We start from the raw sequence: 19,402 nt of genomic DNA, 5'->3' as shown, positions 1-19,402 counted from the left end.
CCAATACAAATGCTCCTGAATTTATCAACAGTACTATTAGACAAATGAAACAGATAACTCATGTTTAGTTACTATATGTACATGTGTTTATTTACATTACATTAATCTAAAGCAGTGTTGACATCAGAGAATTCTACATAAACTCACATAACGTCCATCACTCATTTAGATGTCTGTTTGGTGTTGTGATGTGCTCATTTAATTCTCTCAGAACATGTTCCTGTCAGTTGTTAAACATTTAGTAATCATCTTTAAGATGTATATGGTCGCTATACGTAAAAAAACGTGTTTTACAGCGAAATTACAAATATCATTACAAACGTTACACGTCTTGACACCTAATGCAAATCAGCAGTTTACGATACAGTAGTTCAACAAATACGATTTTAAGACAGGGAACCGTGTTTTGGTTTGTAATACTCACATTTGTAAACACCCTCGTCGCGGTTCTCAATCACGTTCGATGATGACGTTTTGGCCTCCTGTGGCCTCCTGGGATTGAAAAGTGTGCATCAGATGAACACTTCAGAATCTGGGCAGAAGCAGTAGGACATCCGGGGATTTCTCGCCTACTCTTTTATGAATACTGAGGTTTCGAACGTACTTCTTTCTTCACGGACTCATTTTCCCTACTATATAGTAGGTAAGTAGGCATATTCGCACGCACTTTAAGTAGACGTTCGTCCGAATCTCGCGAGGATTAGTGCACTCGCCTACTAATTCTCGCCTACTCTTTTATGAATACTGAACATTCAAACGTACTTTTTGCTCGCCTACTGCTTTTTGCCTACTAAATAGTATGGAAGTATGCGGTTTCGAACGCAGCGACTGTAAACGCGCGACCATGTAGAGACAGAAATGACATGCCCAGCTAACAAAATTACGTAACTGTTACGTCGTGTGTTAGCAGGGTGCCTTCCTGTAAATAAGATAAATAACATAAGGCAATTTAGTTTGTTTAATAAAAGAACCATGTATACACCTGTTCTATAGGAAAGATAACCTTAAATGACTTCTATTGTGATCTGGCGTTATATCGAAAATAAAATGAACTTGACGGTCAAGGGGGCGGGGGGTGGCGTTGGGGGGGCCGGTCGCCCCCCTTAGAAAATGGTAGGGGAAACACTGTGATTAGGCCAGCCCAGTGTCAGTATGGAAAATGAACCAATGGGCCGCTGTCCCTGCTTTATGGGCCGGTCGTTGGCTAATAAAAAATAAATAAATCATATTATATCGACCAGACCCCAAGTGTCGGCCCACCGGGCATTTGCCCGATATGCCAGATTACCATTATGTATATAAATACATACATACATATATATATATATATATATATATATATAATGAGCAGATGAAAATGAAATGTGAAGGATCCTAGCCTGAAATGGCCCATCTGACTCTTACCTTTCTTCTTGTCTTACATAAATGCTTGAGATTCTGGGCAAAAAAGGCCTTAAAATGATTCACACACAGGGATTTCACTCGGGACTGTGTCATTTGAGGGCTGACATAGCTGGAGGAATAGATCAGGACTGATATTCACTGGATGCAATGTGACCTGTCACACTGGATTCAGCTTCAAACAAGGCGACCACACAAAGGGTTCAAATGCAAATCTGATGGCCTCATTTTAAGACCAAGGTTCCTGTTTTCAACTACTATTGATTTTGTGTACATTTTTCTTATTTTTCCTGAATATCTTTTTTTCATATAGTACTTCTCTTCAGAAGCTAAAGGAAAGACTTGTATGTTTCCCAGAAGACATTCTGCTGAAAACCCAAAGAATTTGTGGGACCAAAAGGATTTTTCTGAAGAACAGCGGGCAGTTTAACTGTTCAGGACAAACAAGGGACTGTGGATCATTCAGGTATTTCAGAATTAAGCGTATGTAAATTTTGAATGGGGTCATTTTTATAAATGTAATTTTTATGAGGTTTTATTTATTTATTTATTTTTTTTAAATAAAAAATAATATGCATTTTGTATGATCCCTCTTATTTAGGTAAAATAAGTCTGCAAGGGGTATGTAAACTTGTGACCTCAACTGTATTGTATGTAATATTATAATATTTTAATATCTATTCATTTATTTTATTGTTATACTGTATTATACTGATAGAATCATTCAAATGGATAAAATTTACAAGAGACTGATTTAAATAAAGTTCATGTAACAAAAGTGATGAAGAAGGACATTAAGACATTGAGTATATTCATGCTTTGTCTTTAATCACTTCATAGAAAAGTAGCTTCAGATTTTATTGAACACAATATACAATATTATTACCATACATTGTGTGAAACATTGAATATTCACCTGCAACAATGTGGGATAACCAGACGATAAAAACTCATCCCTCATGCAGATAGCACTAATTCTGTTGAATCCTTTTGGACGCAAATGGGACCAAAAAGATCTCAAACATAGATTAACAAAGTTATACTGACAATTTGAATTTCAAAACTGCTAACAAGGTCAGAAAAATAGTTCACATTAGCACAAATAATTACAGAAGATCACATTTTCGTAATTATATCGATTTCACATTTGTTGTTCAGAGATTGTGATGTCGGTGACCAATTCCGCTCCCGTAAACGTGTACATTCACAGGCCACTTCTGAGCCGTTTTTAGCAATCTCCATTCAAAATGTTGTATATATTTGAGGGCCACGTTCTGTGGAGAATCTCGTGAGATACTGATTTATCGATGTTACACCAAACAGTGACACACAAAGCTTCTAATATCTGACAGATGTCTACAGTATGCATTTATGTCTTATCTACAGACTCTCCCCGTTACCAATGGGTCGCGTGTCTCATAGGCTACTGTTCTGGCAGTTGAAAATTGTGCAATATATTCATACATAGTATATATAATATATATTTATTTATATTAAAACATAAACAATATTACTAAATAAAACAGACTCAGTCCAAGAGCCCACTACACAAGAAACACCACCAATTTTCGGTAATGCAAGTGCATATAAATTAATCCATTTACAAAGAAACATTATTCCTTATGTACAGTTAACGGTAATAAATACACTGTTATAAACAGTAGAGGACCAATCTGAGCGCATATAAACAAAGTGAATGGAAGGAGTCGTGAAAAGCGTGGGCTGGTGATCGAGCGACCCGACGGATGCTCGCACACACAAACACAGTAATGTGTAGACACATATATAAATGTGCGCACAAACGTACATTTGCATGCTACTTTGGCCATTAACTGTTTCCACTGTTGAGACTTTGAGCGTAAGGTAGTTAAAGTACCTCAAAGTATGAACTACACACAAACTTAAACATTAACGGTGACAAAATGTATGAGACGACAATGCTAATGTCAACAAAACTGGCATGTTAAAGTTATTTTTGTTTTGTAATCATATCTCGTGTTCAACGAGATGGGGAAGGAAATCAGTTTACGTATCTGTCCTAATAAGTGAGCCAATCATAAGAAAAGATATTTTATTTAGAGGACAATCTTCTGTATCAAAATGTGTAATAAAGCTACAAAAGCTAGTTTAGACTGCGTTTACTCTGTTCTGAGGTATGATGGGAAGAATGAAAAATGACTGCTGTAAGGAAGACAATTCTAATGAATCGAAAGCAAATTAACGTTTAAGTGTATTTAGCTTTGGCTTCCCCTCTGATTTTAGTACATTATGAGACCCCTAGTGATTGGATTTTTGGGGGGTTGCTTGTATTTTTACGATCTAAGCAGATAGGGTCTTCATATTTAAGGGCATCTAAAGTTTATTTGTGCAACAATGCATTTACCTAACAGATTTTTTACCCTAATGTGGATGTGATGACGTACGGATCCAAATAAACAGTTTGTGCTCATATTTCAAAAGTCTGACACAAAATATAGATAGAATAAACAGAAAGTGCCTCTGTCATCATTTCTTAGTTTTCTGATCGTTTGTCAGATGTTTGGATTATTAAGTTATATTGCCAAACAAAGGAAGACACTAAGTTCTCTCTCCAGCGTAGATATAAAACAATTCTGCATGTTCGGTCTGGTTTGCTTTAGAAAACGAAAACATTTCAACGTACAGTTATACTAAAACGTGTTCAATAAATAAAAGACTATTAAAAAGACAATAGTAAAAAGGCACACAGTCTTTAGACAAATGGTACAGAAAAGTAAACAGTTTCTCTCTTTACAAATACTTGTTCTTCAGTAGTTCGTGTTTGACCTTATCACACACCCCATAGCTTTACAAAAAGTTTGTGTTGGTACAAAAAAAAGAGAAATCCTCTCAGTAGTGTCTACTCCTCACCGCCAGGTAAACAAACAAACTGTCCACATTGGCCCCAATCCTTCATGTTTATCAAAGTCGCCTGTCAATCGTTCAGGTCCAAAATGTCTGCAGCATTTATTTCCTGAGAGCTCCTACCAAACTGTCTCCAAACGTAAGTGCAAGGAGGGCAAGACATCCTCCTCCCACGAGGGCCTAAAAAAGCACCCCATGTGGGCTTTTTAAAAAGCATCAACTGCAAGATTGCTCCTCTCGCAAGGGAAAAACAGCTACCGCCTGTTAAGAGACGCCGAGTCCTATGTGTCGACGGGTGAGGCGTCTTCGGTAACTATCTGGATGTGTGTAGTGGATTCCATTTCTTCCCCTCTGTCTTCTTCTTCCACCTCCTCATCCTCGTCGCCCTGGCTCTGTTCGTCTTTTTCCGTCCCTTCTGAGTCCTCTTCCTCTAGCGTGAGCTCAAACTGAAACTTGTCGGGCCCTGAACCCCCACCGTTGCCTTCTTTGTCGGGCTGGTAGAAGGGTGGGGAAGGACTCTGGGGGATCATGCTCTGGTACCAGTTCCGATTATCCTCCAGCGTGTCCAGGATATCCTGGGCATCTGGATGCACCAAATCAGCCCAGGTTTCCCACAGCGGGTGGACGATGTAGTCAATGAAACCCACCTGAAGAGACAAAAAATGCGTTAGATGTTGTAAGGTACTTCAAATATGGTTCTTCTAAAGATGATACATCTCAGACAGGAACTAACCTGTGATTTCTCCACCGAGGCAGTGTGTTTGTCACACATGGGGCTGATCTCCATGCCACGTTCCCTCTCTCTATCACCCTGGTGAAAGAACTCGTCCATAATGCGGTCTGTCCACTGGCGGTACAACTCTAGAGACTTGGTGGGATTGCTCAGATCGGCACAGTGAACCATATTCCGCAAAACCTGAAGTAAAATCACAATTTTAGACAACTGCAATTCATGTTACTCTAATTTCAATGAATCATTCATTGACAGGGAAGAACATAAAGACCCGTACCTGTATCCTGTCTGTGTAGTTGTCCAGAAGTAAAACTCCTGAGCTTGTCACTTTCTTCGTCTCTACCATGGTCTTCAGATCGGCCAATAAGCTCATGTGCTTAGTCATGTCTGTGGCCAGTACCTGTTGACAGGAAACATTGAACAGTATATGTTAGCATATAAATCATTACAATGTAAATAGAAGCAGATGGCCTGGAAGGAAGGAAGGAAGGAAGGAAGGAAGAACCTCACCATGTCAATGACCATCCTTCGGAGTGACTGCCTTTGTTTCTTAGTGATGTTCTGGAAGATGTCGCAATTGTCCTCCTGGAGAAGTTTAAACCCCACGGCTAAGTGGTGGTTCTCCAAAACGGACTCGTCGTTATACATAAGCGCCAACTCTGAGTCTGTAAGAAATTAGCAAATATGCAATTAATTGAAGTGTTTCCATGAACTTCATGCTGACAGTACAATAAAAACTTGGAAAAGTAAGAACACTCACTTGTATTGATGAGGAACTGGTTTGAAACTCCAGGATGGTCCACATCATGAATAGCTGCTGCAAAAATTGCTGCCAGGATCTCAAGATCCGTGAAGACAGCCTGTTAGGACAAATTGAAAATGGTGAGACATATGAAATCCATTTAGGGAAAACTCTTAAAAATGCACCTGAAGAAAAGCGCTCTTACATCTAGTGCAGGTGTGGACAGGAGAATGTGAGTTGACTGGGCCACATCGGCAGCATGAAGGCTGTTATGATAGGCCACATCTTGGTGGTAATGATCCTCAAGGGTCATCATATACGTCACAAAAGTGTCTGCCGGGATCTTAAATGTCTTGAGCAAGTCTCGTTCCTGTTACAGAGAGAAGGAATGCTTTTTACAATCTTGGACTATATGACAATTTGTTGCAAAATGTTGGAAAGGGTGGAGGAAGAACTGACCTGGAAGATGGCGTACATAATGCAAGTGAGGGGTCGGTTGTTGGAATACTCTGAAACTGTAAAGATGTTCAAGCCCCATTTGTTCAGATCTTCTAATTCCTGAAGAGGAAAGATGGAATTGAATGAGATCAACAGAAATTCAGTCGAACACACTAAAGAACACTAAAGTATTAGTCAATCTTCCACCTACCTTTGACAGTAAATCCTCGTTGTCGGTTTTGACGCCGAAGCGAGCGATGCCGCAGTTGAGGCTGGGCCCGTGGGATACTTTCTTCACACCACTGATCTGAGTCATCAGCTGCTGTTTTTTCTTCTTCTCGCGGGCTTTAGGTGTGGGCGAGGGAATCTCCACCTCATTCTGTTTGTCTGTGAGGAACAGCAAGAACTGAATGATTAGAACAATTTTGCTCTCTTTCTTAAACTTGTCACAAAGAAACCAAGTTGGTCCTCAAAATCTATACAGATCATGCACAAGTGTGTCAGTTGTTGGCAGATCACATTCCAGATTACTCAATCTCTTCATTGTAGTTTCCACACAGACGAGACACATACATGCCCGCACAAAAGCCCATTGTTGGGAAACCGGTGGCCGTGTATCGTGTTTCCCTTAGTGACGTAAACAGACGCCTTTGGCCCAGGTGCAGCGCCACAGCTGAATAGCTCACATCTGCACTCGGTGAGTGTGCTTCTCAGGACCGTTGCCCTCGGACGGCAGAACAGACACCCAATTCACAGAGACTTTGCCACTGAGCTATTCAAGCGGGACTTGCCCCTCCTTTCCTTCTCCTCCAGTTCCACTCTCAATTTTCACTGTGACAGACCTGTCAACAAACTGCAGGGGAGCCCGTGTCTGCCTCATATGGCATCTCCAAAGGTCAACCCTCAGGAGATATCAACTGACAAACAATGGCGGCACAGGAAGGGTGTATCTTGAGGGCAAAAATGCCATTGATGATTCCTTCATATTGGAGATATCCTCAAGTAAAAATGCTAATCCAAAGAGCCACTGTCCCAAGAGGGATTCTTATTTCCAGTTTCTCAATTACCGCAGATAACACTGTTCTCTCTTGCCGTAAAGCTCTGGCACGTGACTGAAAGACTGAGATAACACCTGGTAATAGCCGCTGGCTTATAGGGAATGAGAGGAGGTGAAATATGAGGGTTGGTTAATTCATTACAGTCATTTTCCTTTTCACTCATATGTCTCTGTTAAACACCAACCCGTGCCATAATCAGCACCGCAGTCATTCACATGGGCTTATATCCTGTGTGAAGAAATGCGAGGCACCCTATTACGATGACGGAACGGAACGGGGATGAGGGAGTACTCGTTTCTCTTTCATCTCAAAGAATCTGTTTTCTCTCCTTCTCTAGCAGTAAAGATGCCTGATCAAGAGAAAATGACTCCTATCTGATCCCACAGAGCATTCACGGTGCTCATTATAGCCAATTTTCTTGTTTTCTCACAAACATCCATCAGAGCTCTTTTTTCTCATTCCTCCGCCTCGTTCCTTGCAGGATTCTCTGTCACATGTCACTCCATGTTTCCTTCTCGTATAAAAAAGCAAACAACCAACATGTACAGACTGTGTTCAGAGATCCAAGATTTCAGAAAATGAGTATATTATGTCCGGGGTCAGATTTCATCTCATCTCTGCTAAACACACGCGTTTTGATGGCATCAAAATCGCAGAGGCATAAAGAGAACACTCACACGTGACAGTGCACAGATGCTAAAATTTAATCCAGGAAAATCAAACCACTTTTAAATCCCAAATAATCCGGCCACAAAGTTGTGCACCATTAGAATGGTCACCAACAATTTTTAGACTGCAAAAACATTTTTTAATCTATATTTTTGCCTTTTTATCAGTAAAAATATCGAAACATTCTTTTTTCACTATAATGGATTTGAATCGATAAAAACTTCTAATGTACTATTTTGCTGAAACTAAATTAGTTACAAATTGTAGTAAACAAGACAAAAATACTGATTAAAAACATATTTTTGCAGTGAAACGGGACCTTACACTGCGGCAAGGTACGTGAGTGTTTGCTCGCTTAGACGGGGCATGCGATGGCGTCTCGCTGAGAACACAGGAGCTGGATGAGTCACAGGTTTTCTTGCCTGGATGTTCCGTTCTGGGGGTTCCACCGTCAGCATTGCTTTACAGCAGGATCCCATCCCCCTTCGTCTCTCCCTCCCTCCCTCTTTTAACTCTGCTCTCCTTCCCACCCTCCCTTCCTTCTTTTCCAACTGGTGCATTGGGGATCTCTCTCCTCATGCAGAAACGAAAGTCTGATGCCATCTCACGGCATTCCACAAACAAAATGAGCCATTGTACTCCATGTCTTATCTTTTAATGTCCGATACCTTTACTTTTTCAGAGCTTGTAGATACACAGCATCAGTGAATCTAAAATATAGAAATGACGCAGCCCAAATTCAATCCACACTGGCGGATACTGTATATAGCCAATGTTTAGCGATGACTGCGGGTGTTTTAGTAGATGAGTGAATATGTGTGTGATTACCTAGGAAGGTGTTGGAGATGAACTCCGACACCTGATTGCCAGATCTGCTCATCTCAGAGAGGTGCGTCAGCTCCCTGTTCAACATTCTCTTGAACTGGAAAAGATAAAGAGGGGGAATCATTAGTCAAAAACCCACAAAAAGGCTCAACATTAAATCTTCAGTAGGGCCGCCATTTTCCGAAGTCGTGCAAAATGGCATATTTAATTTTTTTGTTTTAATATGGGCATGCATTTACATACAACACGCAATGTGTTATGAGGTACAGAATGTGAAATATATTATCTGTATATTATACATTATCTGTAATGTCTTCATGCCTAATATATTTGCATTTTAATGCATTAATTTATCTTGTTTTTAAATGAAAAATACAAATACAAATGCATAAAGAATGAGTGAAATGCAGTACAAGAGACAGGGTAGACACTGCTTGAGATTTAATTCGTAAGTAGCAATTTCGAAACTGTTGCCAAGTTTAAAGTAATATTTTTCTTTAGCATTTTTTTCACATATGATATATGAATATATGTTCCAAAAGCAATTATGTGCTTCCAAAATGACGCAATGTTGGCAAGAAATAAATAAACAAATGCATATATAATTAAATAAGTCCAAAACGGCAGCCATATCCTGCGCCACATCTCAGATTTTTAAGCTTCATTAGTGCAAAGGGCTAAATCACAAAAACAACCTATATAATTGTGCTTTTGACATTCAAATGAACATCTCAGCCAAAATACAACAGATTGACTTAAAAAGAACAGCCCAAAATAGAGCTCAGATCTAGACATTCCAGCACAGGATGCCACACAGCGAGACTTGCTGTAGGTTTTCCTCCTCAGTGTCTCTCTAGACCACCAACAAACACCAAAGCAAAACCGACCTCCATCATCACAGCAAAAACAGCTTAGTAGCCACCATACACACCTTAATGTAACCCCAGGATACAGAGAGAAGGTAATTGGCCTCAGGCATTTTGGATCGTATTTAAGCTCCCGAAATCCACAACAGCGCACTCCTATACCACAAAGGAAAAGAGCCAGAGAGAGGCAGACGAAAGGGATTCTTCTGGTTGGGAAAAGCCAAAAATCCCCTCTTCTCTCCTCTCCTACTCTGCTTGGTATGGATTAGTAGCCGAAAAGCAGACACGAGCTGTCTTCACGGCAGCTCTCGGCCGAATCGCTCTGCTGTTGACTGTCCATGGCTGCAGATACGAGCGGATGGGAACACCCGTCCTGGGCTGGAGGATGATCCAGAGAGCGACGGCCGGAGCTGGAAGCGAAGCGGAGGGTCTGGAAGTGCCGATGAATTATGGAGGAGATGAAGGAGCAGTGGAGCAGAGGGAGGGAGGGATGAGGAAAAAAAACACTGGGATGCTCATCTGGCTGGAGGGGGGTCTTCCTCTGCTGGATTAGTGCCGCTCCGCTGCTGCAGTACGCTCGCACTCTCTCATCATCTCGCTCTGTCTTTCTCTCTCTCCTTCTGCTTCGCCTCCTCCCTTCTCGCCTCTCTCCCCCAGTCTCGAGTCTGTCAGCCCCAGCAACACGCTCCACAGGCACATATGATTTGACATAGAGAAGGCAGAGGAGGGGGGGAGCCCCTGCTTTGTTATGCGGGGAAAGCGCGAGAAGAAAAAGACACGTAAAGACGGACAGAAAGAAGTAGACAGGTCTAAGGCCCCCCTTGGCTTTGTGGGAACAATCATTGACTTAATCAAGTACAACTTTAAGCTCTTTCCATGGGAGATGAGTTTATGTTCTTTATTGCATTCCCATAATGCATAAGCCTTCACATACAGCTCTGTGCTATTTTTACCATAGAGTATGGTGGGAGAGCAGACTTGGATAATTGCCTCTCTTTGTCTTTTTTCGGTGACATCAACACCCCCCCCCATGACTCTCTCTCTCTGCCTCTCCGTCTACATCTGAACACCAATTACACCAACATCCCAACGCCATGGCAACAGCGTCATGTGACATGGGCTGCCGCTGAGGCTTCCCTCCCTCCCTAGCCTCCAAAGATGGCTGCCCAGGAATCACGAGGACACCACTGCGTCTCAATAACATCTGCCAAATCAACCCTCAATCCATCAGAACGGGGAGGAGGCAAACGGCCAAAATCGATGAGCCGTCCTTGATATAGCCACCGCAGGCAGAGTCCAATGACAGGGAAACCCTTAGCGAATATGAGGAAAAAAATAAGCCAATCTGTTGAATTAGTTCGGCTTTTGGATGATTTAGCTGGTCAACCTATTGGTTTCCTAAATGGATGATCTTAAAAGTGCCTGAAACCACTAAAATTAGCAGACTAGACCATGCTGTCCTCGTCACACTCACCTATGGATCAAATGGTGCATTTCTCCACCAAAAAAAACATTAGATGCATAATTTACACTCTTTGAACATTTCACCAACAGACTTTAATAATCTTTGTTTCTCCTGCTTTTGCACCTTAACACAGAGATGTTAGTCTCAGATTTTAAAGCTAAAAGGATGCATGCAACAATTTTGGATTCTCTCAAATGTGTATGCATGTCTGTTTGTGCGCCTTCATGAGAAAACGAGAGTGGGAGGGAGAAAGGGAAAGGGGGGAAAGAGAAAGACGGAAAATAGCGGAGAATCTCTGCATTATGCTGCAGTGGGGGTTCCTCTGCGATGCGTGAGACGTCTAGTCAGAGCTGTAAACAACTCTGACATATCAAAGACGCGCTGCCTTCCGCGGCTCACATTTCTTCTTATCATCCATATAAATAAATCCATGTGAGTGTCTCTCCCTAAGCCCTGTGAGAAACATGGCTGTAGGGGGGCGGATGTGCGCCGACTTCTGCTCTGAGAAGAGTAAAGGGTGAATGAAGGGAAATTCATTCTCAAAGCGCTTCATTCTGTTGGGAAAGACTCTTCAGACACTTGATTAAAGCTTACGGATTCTATCAGCTAACATGGATTCCCTGTAATTTAGTAAATTACGTCTGGGTTGTTGACACATAATGGCCATCAGGATTTAAAGTTAAAATTTTAGTGAATGTATATTTATCTGTCCTGTAAGCATTTCCCTCCTCCCTACAAGGTCTCAATTGATTCTCTTCACATTGCCTTCAGTGTCTCAGTTAACAGTTCCTCGTAAAGCTACGTTGTAATTAAAAAACAAATTTTCATGGAGCATAGCTTGTGACACCAAAGGACATGTCTTCAACTTCCCAAATGGCTGCAAATATGCATTTCATAATTTCTTAAATGTGAACCTAGACCACAAAACCAGTGGTAAGTAGCAAGGGTATATTTGTAGCAAAAATCATTAGGACATTAAGTAAAGATCATGTTCCATAAAGATATTTTGTACATTTCCTAAGGTAAATATTTCAAAAACCTTTAAAGGTGATTTTCTCCATATTTGGAATTTTTTGCACCCTCAGAATCCAATTTTTTAAATAGTTGTATCTCAGCCAAATATTGTCCTGTTCTAACAATCCAAACAAATCTCAATTTCCAAAAATGACCTTTATTACTGGTTTTGTGGTCCAGGGTCACAAATGTACCTAGTTTTTATTTTTGCATTGCTTTAGAATAGGATCTTTTGCAATTGAATGCCATTGTATTTTCTCCACTAGTGGGCAGTGTAAACCCACAGTTATTAAGTGAGATAGATTTGTGCGGTCACCTCACACTGTTCGCCGGCGACATGTTCAGTCAATTTGTACTGTCATCATGACCTTGTTTAATATATCAATGTGTTTGATGGAGGACATGCGAGTCAATCATCAAAATACATTTCACTTTACAGCTTTCCATTGTCACCTGAAATCTGTGTTCTTATTTCCCTCCCTGTTTTCAAACATGTACGTAAAGGTCAAATTACACTAGTGTTATTTTTTTTTTAATTACATCTACCTACAGTAATTGTCTTCATTGTGTATATCATCAAGTGGGAAAAACCCCATCTGTTTCTTGGTCAGAAAATGTGGGAGTTTTTATTGCGCTGAGAATGATGTCACTTGAGAAGCACATAATTGCAAAATCGGCAAATTCTTAACAGCTATTGATATATGATGATCTCTGGAAGAAGACTTTGAAAGACTATGACGCACAATGAGATGACAAACGAGTTCTCTGGTATATTAGAACGGTAACATCAATAATGACATAACTGCTTCTGAAGAAATCAGCAGCCCTTTGTGTGCCAAACCAACAATGCCTGAGGATACAAGCCCAACGTTTCACTTCCTCTAAATTTCTCAATATGTGCATGGATGTGTGTGTGTGTGTGTGTGTAAAATGAACAAATGGTAAAATAAAACCATAATTAGTTATTAAACACTTTAAAGTCCCAATTGTATCCACACAACAACGAGAAACTCTAAATTCCTTAAGATTGGAAAGAAACTCGCACTGTTTAACACTAAAAAAATTTGTTTCAGACAGCAAAAACAAAAACACTCAAACTTTAGCAAAAACACTCAAACTTCACACAACTATTTAAACTACAATTTTCATGCAAGGTAATACTAGGGCTCTCGGTCTACAACCAACAAGTTATGCAGGAACTTTAGAAACTAACAGCATTTTGACTTGAGACCATCATTTCAATATCACACAGCTTTGACTGGCTTATATTATAGATGCGTGATCATTCAACTCATTTTTTTAAAGTTCTAACTTCAGGACCGCTGCTTACATGACCACACTTTTGTCCGCATTTGTAACGTTTCAACACAAGAAAGCAGTGTGCAAAAAACAAACCCTTTCACAAATTCACTTTTTATCTATCAAGCACACCTAAATCGTGAGAATTCAGTTCAAAAAGCCACTTTAGACAAGTCACGTCCTTGAAAAGTCCACCAAGCAACATCCAACAAAACTCAACAGAACAACTTTATAAAACAGTATTAAACAGACAGAGGCTCACCTTATTCCAGCAGTTAACTTTTCCGATCTTTCTCTGTTCTTTTCTCTCAAAGTAGCAAGCTCCCATTTTTGGTGAGTTAGGTTTTCTAAGTCCTGCTTAATGTGAGTGTGTGTCACCCTGGCTGTCTTGAGTCTTAAGGTTTGTCGTATCACAGGGGCAATAGCGTTACTGACTAATTTTGAGCTGTGAGCACTGACTATCCTTCAGTGTGTGAGTAAGTCACTGTATACACACTCCCCCTCTCACCGTGGGACCGCCTCCTTCTGAAACACACACACACGAAACTCTAACCCCATTGCAACATAGTTTATAGGGTAAATAGTGTTTGCTGGAATCAGATCAAGCATACTAATGTGATCTCTTCAAGTCATCAGAGCAAACATATACTGCCATGCACATACACATCTATAGGACGTCCTGACTTGACAGTTTAAAAATTTAGAAAGTTTAAAAGCTGCACCCAAAGGATAATCACAAATGAGATCTTTAATGTTTCATTTTCTTTTTCTAGATGGCATTGAGATTGTATAGAGAGGAAACGTTACGTTTAAGTATCCTGTTTTCATATGTGAAATATATAGTTTTAAAACGTTAAAAAGATTGCCAAGTCTGTATTCTCGAAAACGAAAAGAAGATAGATTTATATATGAATGAGTAATTATAATAAATCAAATATTAACATATTACTTTAAATTGTTTTATTTCTCAACAGGAATTTCCTGAGAAACATCTAAGAAAAAAGGCCTTGAATGAGCAACAATAAAGCTATTAAATCTCTGTCTTTGAAGAATTAAGTTATAAAGATGTAATAAGTGATATAATATAATAGGACATCTTTGTCATTTGATCAAATTTGACTGCGCTTCATCAAAATTGTCAGAAAAGGAAATGTTTTCTCTACTACCTCTTTAATTCAGTGACTACATTTGGGGTTTCATGGCCATGGACTTTAGTATCTATTTAAACAACTTTGTCGATTTACTGTAGCAAAAAGAGTGAGTCTGCAGTTCTGTTATCTTGACCGGAATGTCCAGTTGACTGAAACAGAATAAATCACATGTTGGCAGAAAAATTCTAAAGCGGATACTGCATAGATTTTACACGCATACACATGCACACACAGCTAAAGTGTAATACACATCAGATGACACAGGCATTCAAAAGGGCAGCAAAAGGTCAGACGTCCTGGTATTCTCTGTACAAGTCTGATGGCTATCTTTATGCGAGATTTCCACAAACTCATACAAAAGCTCCCAGGATATGAGCAGGTCTTAAGCCAGTCACGATACATATGCATATTGTATTGTGTATTCTTGCATATTGTTGTATGGAAGCCTGTTCTGCCACTGAATAAAAAGTTTAAAAAAGGTTATTGCCACTTTTCTCAGAATTGCATGATACAAACTCGCAATTCTGACTTTTTTTCTCAATATTGTGAGATATAAACTCACAATTGCGAGTTATAAAGTCAGAATTGTGAGATATAAACTTGCAATTGCAAGAAAATGTCAGAATTGGCAGATAAAAAGTCACGATTGTGAGTTATAAAATCAGAATTGTGAGGTATAAACTCGCAATTTTGAGAAATCAAGTCAGAATTGCGAGTTCAGTCTTCTTTTCTCCTCAGAAATGGACTTTATAACTCACAATTATGAGTTTATATCTTTAAAAAAAGTCAGATTTGCTAGATACAAACTCACAGTTGCGAGAAAAAGAGTCTGCGAGAACTGCGAGATAGAAATGTGCAATTCATATTCTGAGTTTATATCTGGCAATTCTGACTTTATATATAGCATATCTGACTTTATAACTTGCAATTGTGAGTTTATATCTCACAGTTCTGAGAAGAAAAGTCAGAATTGTGAGATAAAAAGTCGCTATTTGTGAGTTATAGAGTCAGAATTGTGAGATATAAACTCGCAATTCTGTGAAAATATAAGTCTTTTTTCTCCTCAGAAATGGACTTTATAACTAGCAATTGCAAGTTTATATCTTACAATTGTGAGAAAAAAGTCAGAATTGTGAGATACAAACTCGTATTTGCAAGAAAAAGTCAGAATTGCAAGATACAAACTGGCTAACAAACAAACGCAATTTTCTGTCTCGCAATTGTGAGGTTATATCTGGCAATTTTGACTTTATATCTAGCAATTTGACTATAACTCACAATTCAGAGAAAAAAAAAAACAGGATTTTGAGATGTAAACTCGCAATCACAAGAAAAAAAATCACAATTACATTTTTTATATTTTATATTCAGTGGCGGAAACTAACTTCCATATTGTTGGCACTGAAAAAACACAATCTTATTTTTGTCATTTTCTGATGAAATTACTTTAAATGCAAATTTATGCACAAACGTTTTAAAGAAAGTTAATTTTAATCAATGTATTTGCTGATGTTTTTTAAATTACAGTTTAATAATCTTTATTTTCTTACCCCATTAGTAATCTTATTTTAAATTCTTCTTGTTTAAGAATAAGCATAAGATTAAGTGAGGTCTAGGCAGATAAATAAATACAAAAAATATAAAATATATGCATGGTAGTATGCATGCACATTTGCATGAAGGGTAAAACAATCATGTTTTCAGGATGTTTAGATGCTTTCACTGCCAAAATTCATTGGTAAGAAAATTATGACAATTGAGATTTCTGGGTAATCCCGAAATACGACCCTTTCCTGTACATTTATCTGTATGATTGAGTCTCTCTGTGTGTGTATGCGGGAGTTAGTGTGTGTTCATCTCTATTGTCTGCAGTAAAAGTCCCTGTGCTGCAGTGTATTCCTGTTTGACGTCAGCAGAAGGAGAAACAAACAGGGAGTGCGGCCTTGCCCTGCCATACAGCACTCACTCCCATTGTAGTCTGGACCCGGCTAGTGCTTAGGAAGGAGACAGGAAGCCTGAGTCACAGCTGCAGGACATACACACACATACACACACAAACACACTGTGGTGCTATGCTGTGTATCACATGAGATGACACTGACAGCGAAAACTGACCGTGAAAACAACAGATAGTATTTAAAAGTACAAAAAAAGATGACAAACAATACAGGACTGACAAAGACTGTGCTTGTCGTATCAATGAGGAAATAAGCTATTTATGTTTCAAATTCAATTATATTGTATATCATATTGCTTTGATTATGCAATAAACTGCTGTACGTGTATTTAACTCTTCTCATAAAAAGTTAACATTTAACTTCATAAACCTCATTGGTAATATAAATTGGCCCTACAAGCTGTCAATCAAATCAATTTCAGAGCATACCGCAGTACACCGCATTTCCAAAGCAACATAAAGGGGTGTGGAAAAAAAGAGACATGCTAAAACTTGTTCAATATGCTACGAACACATTGATATACAGTAGACAATGTGTGAGACTGTTATGATAATAAAGTGACGTGACATCTCTAAGGGAGCCTTATACTTTAAATACCTTGGAAAATGCACCACAACTAAATCAAAATTCTGCATTCAATATGGAATGGAGGCAAACGTGTCGTGTTGACTGCTAGAAAACAGCAGCTTGAATTTTTAATGCAAGCTAACTGGCACCGACTCTCAATAGCCCCATTCAGAAAGCGGCCGTTGAGAGCAGCATTCTGAACAAAAACAGACTGTAACTTATCAGAAAAAAGTTTGGGAGCGTGCTTTACTGCACAAGCATCCTCTGAGTTTTTACAACTTCCAGAGGAGCTCTTTAAAGTGATGTGTTGCATCTTCTCACCTTGTTGGAGGCCATGTCGCTGACGGAGCGGTACGTCTGGATGGTTTCCAGCTGATCCAAACACCAGTCCAGCTCCTCCATGGTCTCCACGGCCAGCTTCTGGTAGGACTCGTCTGGACAGAGACAGACAGAAACGGGGGCACCATGAAAATCCTGCTGCACGGCCACTCGAGCACAGCCCGCCAGACGATCCTTCATCCTGGGCTCGCACACACACACGCATACGCACACACACTCCCAGACTGTATGAGAGAGTGAGAGTGGGTTCCTCTGAGTGCTAGCTGTGAGAGATTTCCCCCCCTGCTCGCTCCCTCTCATTGGCCCGGTCCTTGTGGCTAGGTGATACTGCCTCTTTGGCTTCGTGCCCTTTCCTCTCACCCCCTCCTGCTGCCTCTCTCGGTGTCGCCCTCTCTTTGCGTGCCACTCTCACTCATGTCTGAGAGTTGGCTGTGGTGGGGTAATACAGCCTCTTGGCTCTGTGCTTCCTCATTTCACTGCGCCGTTTGGCATCTCTCTCCCTCACTCTCTCTCTCTCGTCCCTTCCCCTTTTTATCATTTCTGGCTCTTGTAGGCTCTGATGTCAATAGAGAGGAGATGAAGGGGGTTATTTTGCAAAGCCTGCTGTATAAACTTGCGCATAAATACACAAACAAACGTCCTTTTTAGAAAAAAAAGACCTTTTCTTGCAGAAGTGCATGTTTAAATGAACACAACAAATATTCACTGTATATTCACAGTGATTTTGCTGGAAGTATAAAATTAAGCTACATTTTGATGATTTTTTTTTTATCATTAAATGTCTCCATTTTCCAGGACACATTGTATTTGTGTCTTTAATTCATAATTCAATAATTTTAGTAACAAACTGGCATTAGAGTATCATTTTTATGAAACTTGTAAAAAAATGTCATTAAAATTTGCCCTGCATAGCATTTTTATTGTAAAAAGTTTTAGTAAAACACACTACCATTCATAAGTTTAGGGTAAGTAGATTTTTCTTTTAAGAAATTAATATTTTTATTAAGCAAGGATGCATTCAACTGATCAAAAGTGGCAGTAAAGACTACAAAACTTCTATTTTTTGCCATCATAAGAATGAATTACATTTTAAAACATACTAAAAATAAAGTTTTAAAATTGTATCGTTGTATTTCTGATCAATTAAATGCAGATGTGGTATAAAAAATTCGGTAACACTTTACATAAAAGTTTATTAGTTAACATTAGTTAACTACATTAGTTAACTATAACTGAGAATGAACACTTCTAAAGCATTTATTAATCTTAGTTAATTTTAATGTCAGTATTTACTAATGCATCATTAAAATCAAAAGTTGTGTTTGTTAACATTAGTTAATGCACAGTGAACTAACATGAACAAACAATGAACAACTGTATTTTAATTAACTAACATTAACAAATATTAATAAATAGTGTAATAAATGTATTGTTTATTGTTTGTTCATGTTAGTTAATACATTAACTAATGTTAACAAATGACACCTTATTGTAAAGTGTTACCAAAAATTTCTACTGACTCTAAACTTTTGAATTCTAATGTGTTTGGGGAATTTGGAAATCTTTCCTTAAAAAGAAAATAAAAATGTCTTTTTTTAATATTTTTACTATATTTTGCTTTTTATATTATATAGACTTTAAACATTATAAGTCTACTTGAAAAAAACGTTTTAAATATTTTGAGAAATGTCAAATACCTATGTCAAAAGGCTGACAAGCGTATACTGGTCAAACCCACAAACAACAAAAAGAAGTAAAGGCAACAAAAAGCACATTTACAAACACAAATGACACAGCATCACATTTTACCATGCGCCTGAATTAATGTCAAGATGTACGTAAACGGGTCTGCATCATTCCTCGCACACCACAGAAATGTATGAAGCATAGGCGTGAGCTGTGTGTGTGGGTCTTGCTGAGGCATAGATGTGTTTACAGTAGAGGGGAGTTTGGTGAATCGGTGCCCTGTGGCTTTGGGACACAGACGAGCCCTT

At 39.1% G+C, this 19,402-nt stretch overlaps 1 protein-coding gene across 3 annotated transcripts; it reads right to left on the bottom strand.

The window, feature by feature from the left end:
* Positions 1-2,840: 2,840 nt before the first annotated feature.
* Positions 2,841-17,708, bottom strand: LOC141346769 (3',5'-cyclic-AMP phosphodiesterase 4B-like). Of its 3 annotated transcripts, none has more exons than XM_073851721.1 (10): positions 17,391-17,708; positions 8,753-8,846; positions 6,409-6,584; positions 6,219-6,317; positions 5,965-6,129; positions 5,778-5,877; positions 5,528-5,682; positions 5,295-5,417; positions 5,018-5,200; positions 2,841-4,931 (listed from the first exon to the last, which is right to left on the bottom strand). In XM_073851721.1, exons 1-10 carry the CDS (start codon positions 17,706-17,708, stop codon positions 4,566-4,568), a joined length of 1,779 nt encoding a protein of 592 aa, XP_073707822.1. In that variant the 3' UTR covers positions 2,841-4,565. The 3 variants fall into 3 exon arrangements, with proteins under 3 accessions (XP_073707822.1, XP_073707823.1, XP_073707824.1); XM_073851722.1 differs by lacking the exon at positions 17,391-17,708 and adding an exon at positions 13,656-13,816; XM_073851723.1 differs by lacking the exon at positions 17,391-17,708 and adding an exon at positions 9,681-10,224.
* Between the last annotated feature and the right edge of the window lie 1,694 nt (positions 17,709-19,402).

Source organism: Garra rufa, chromosome 12 (genome assembly GCF_049309525.1).
Source record: "Garra rufa chromosome 12, GarRuf1.0, whole genome shotgun sequence".
In the NCBI taxonomy this organism is placed as follows: Eukaryota; Metazoa; Chordata; class Actinopteri; order Cypriniformes; family Cyprinidae; genus Garra; species Garra rufa.
This window is presented reverse-complemented; position numbering and strand designations above follow the sequence as displayed.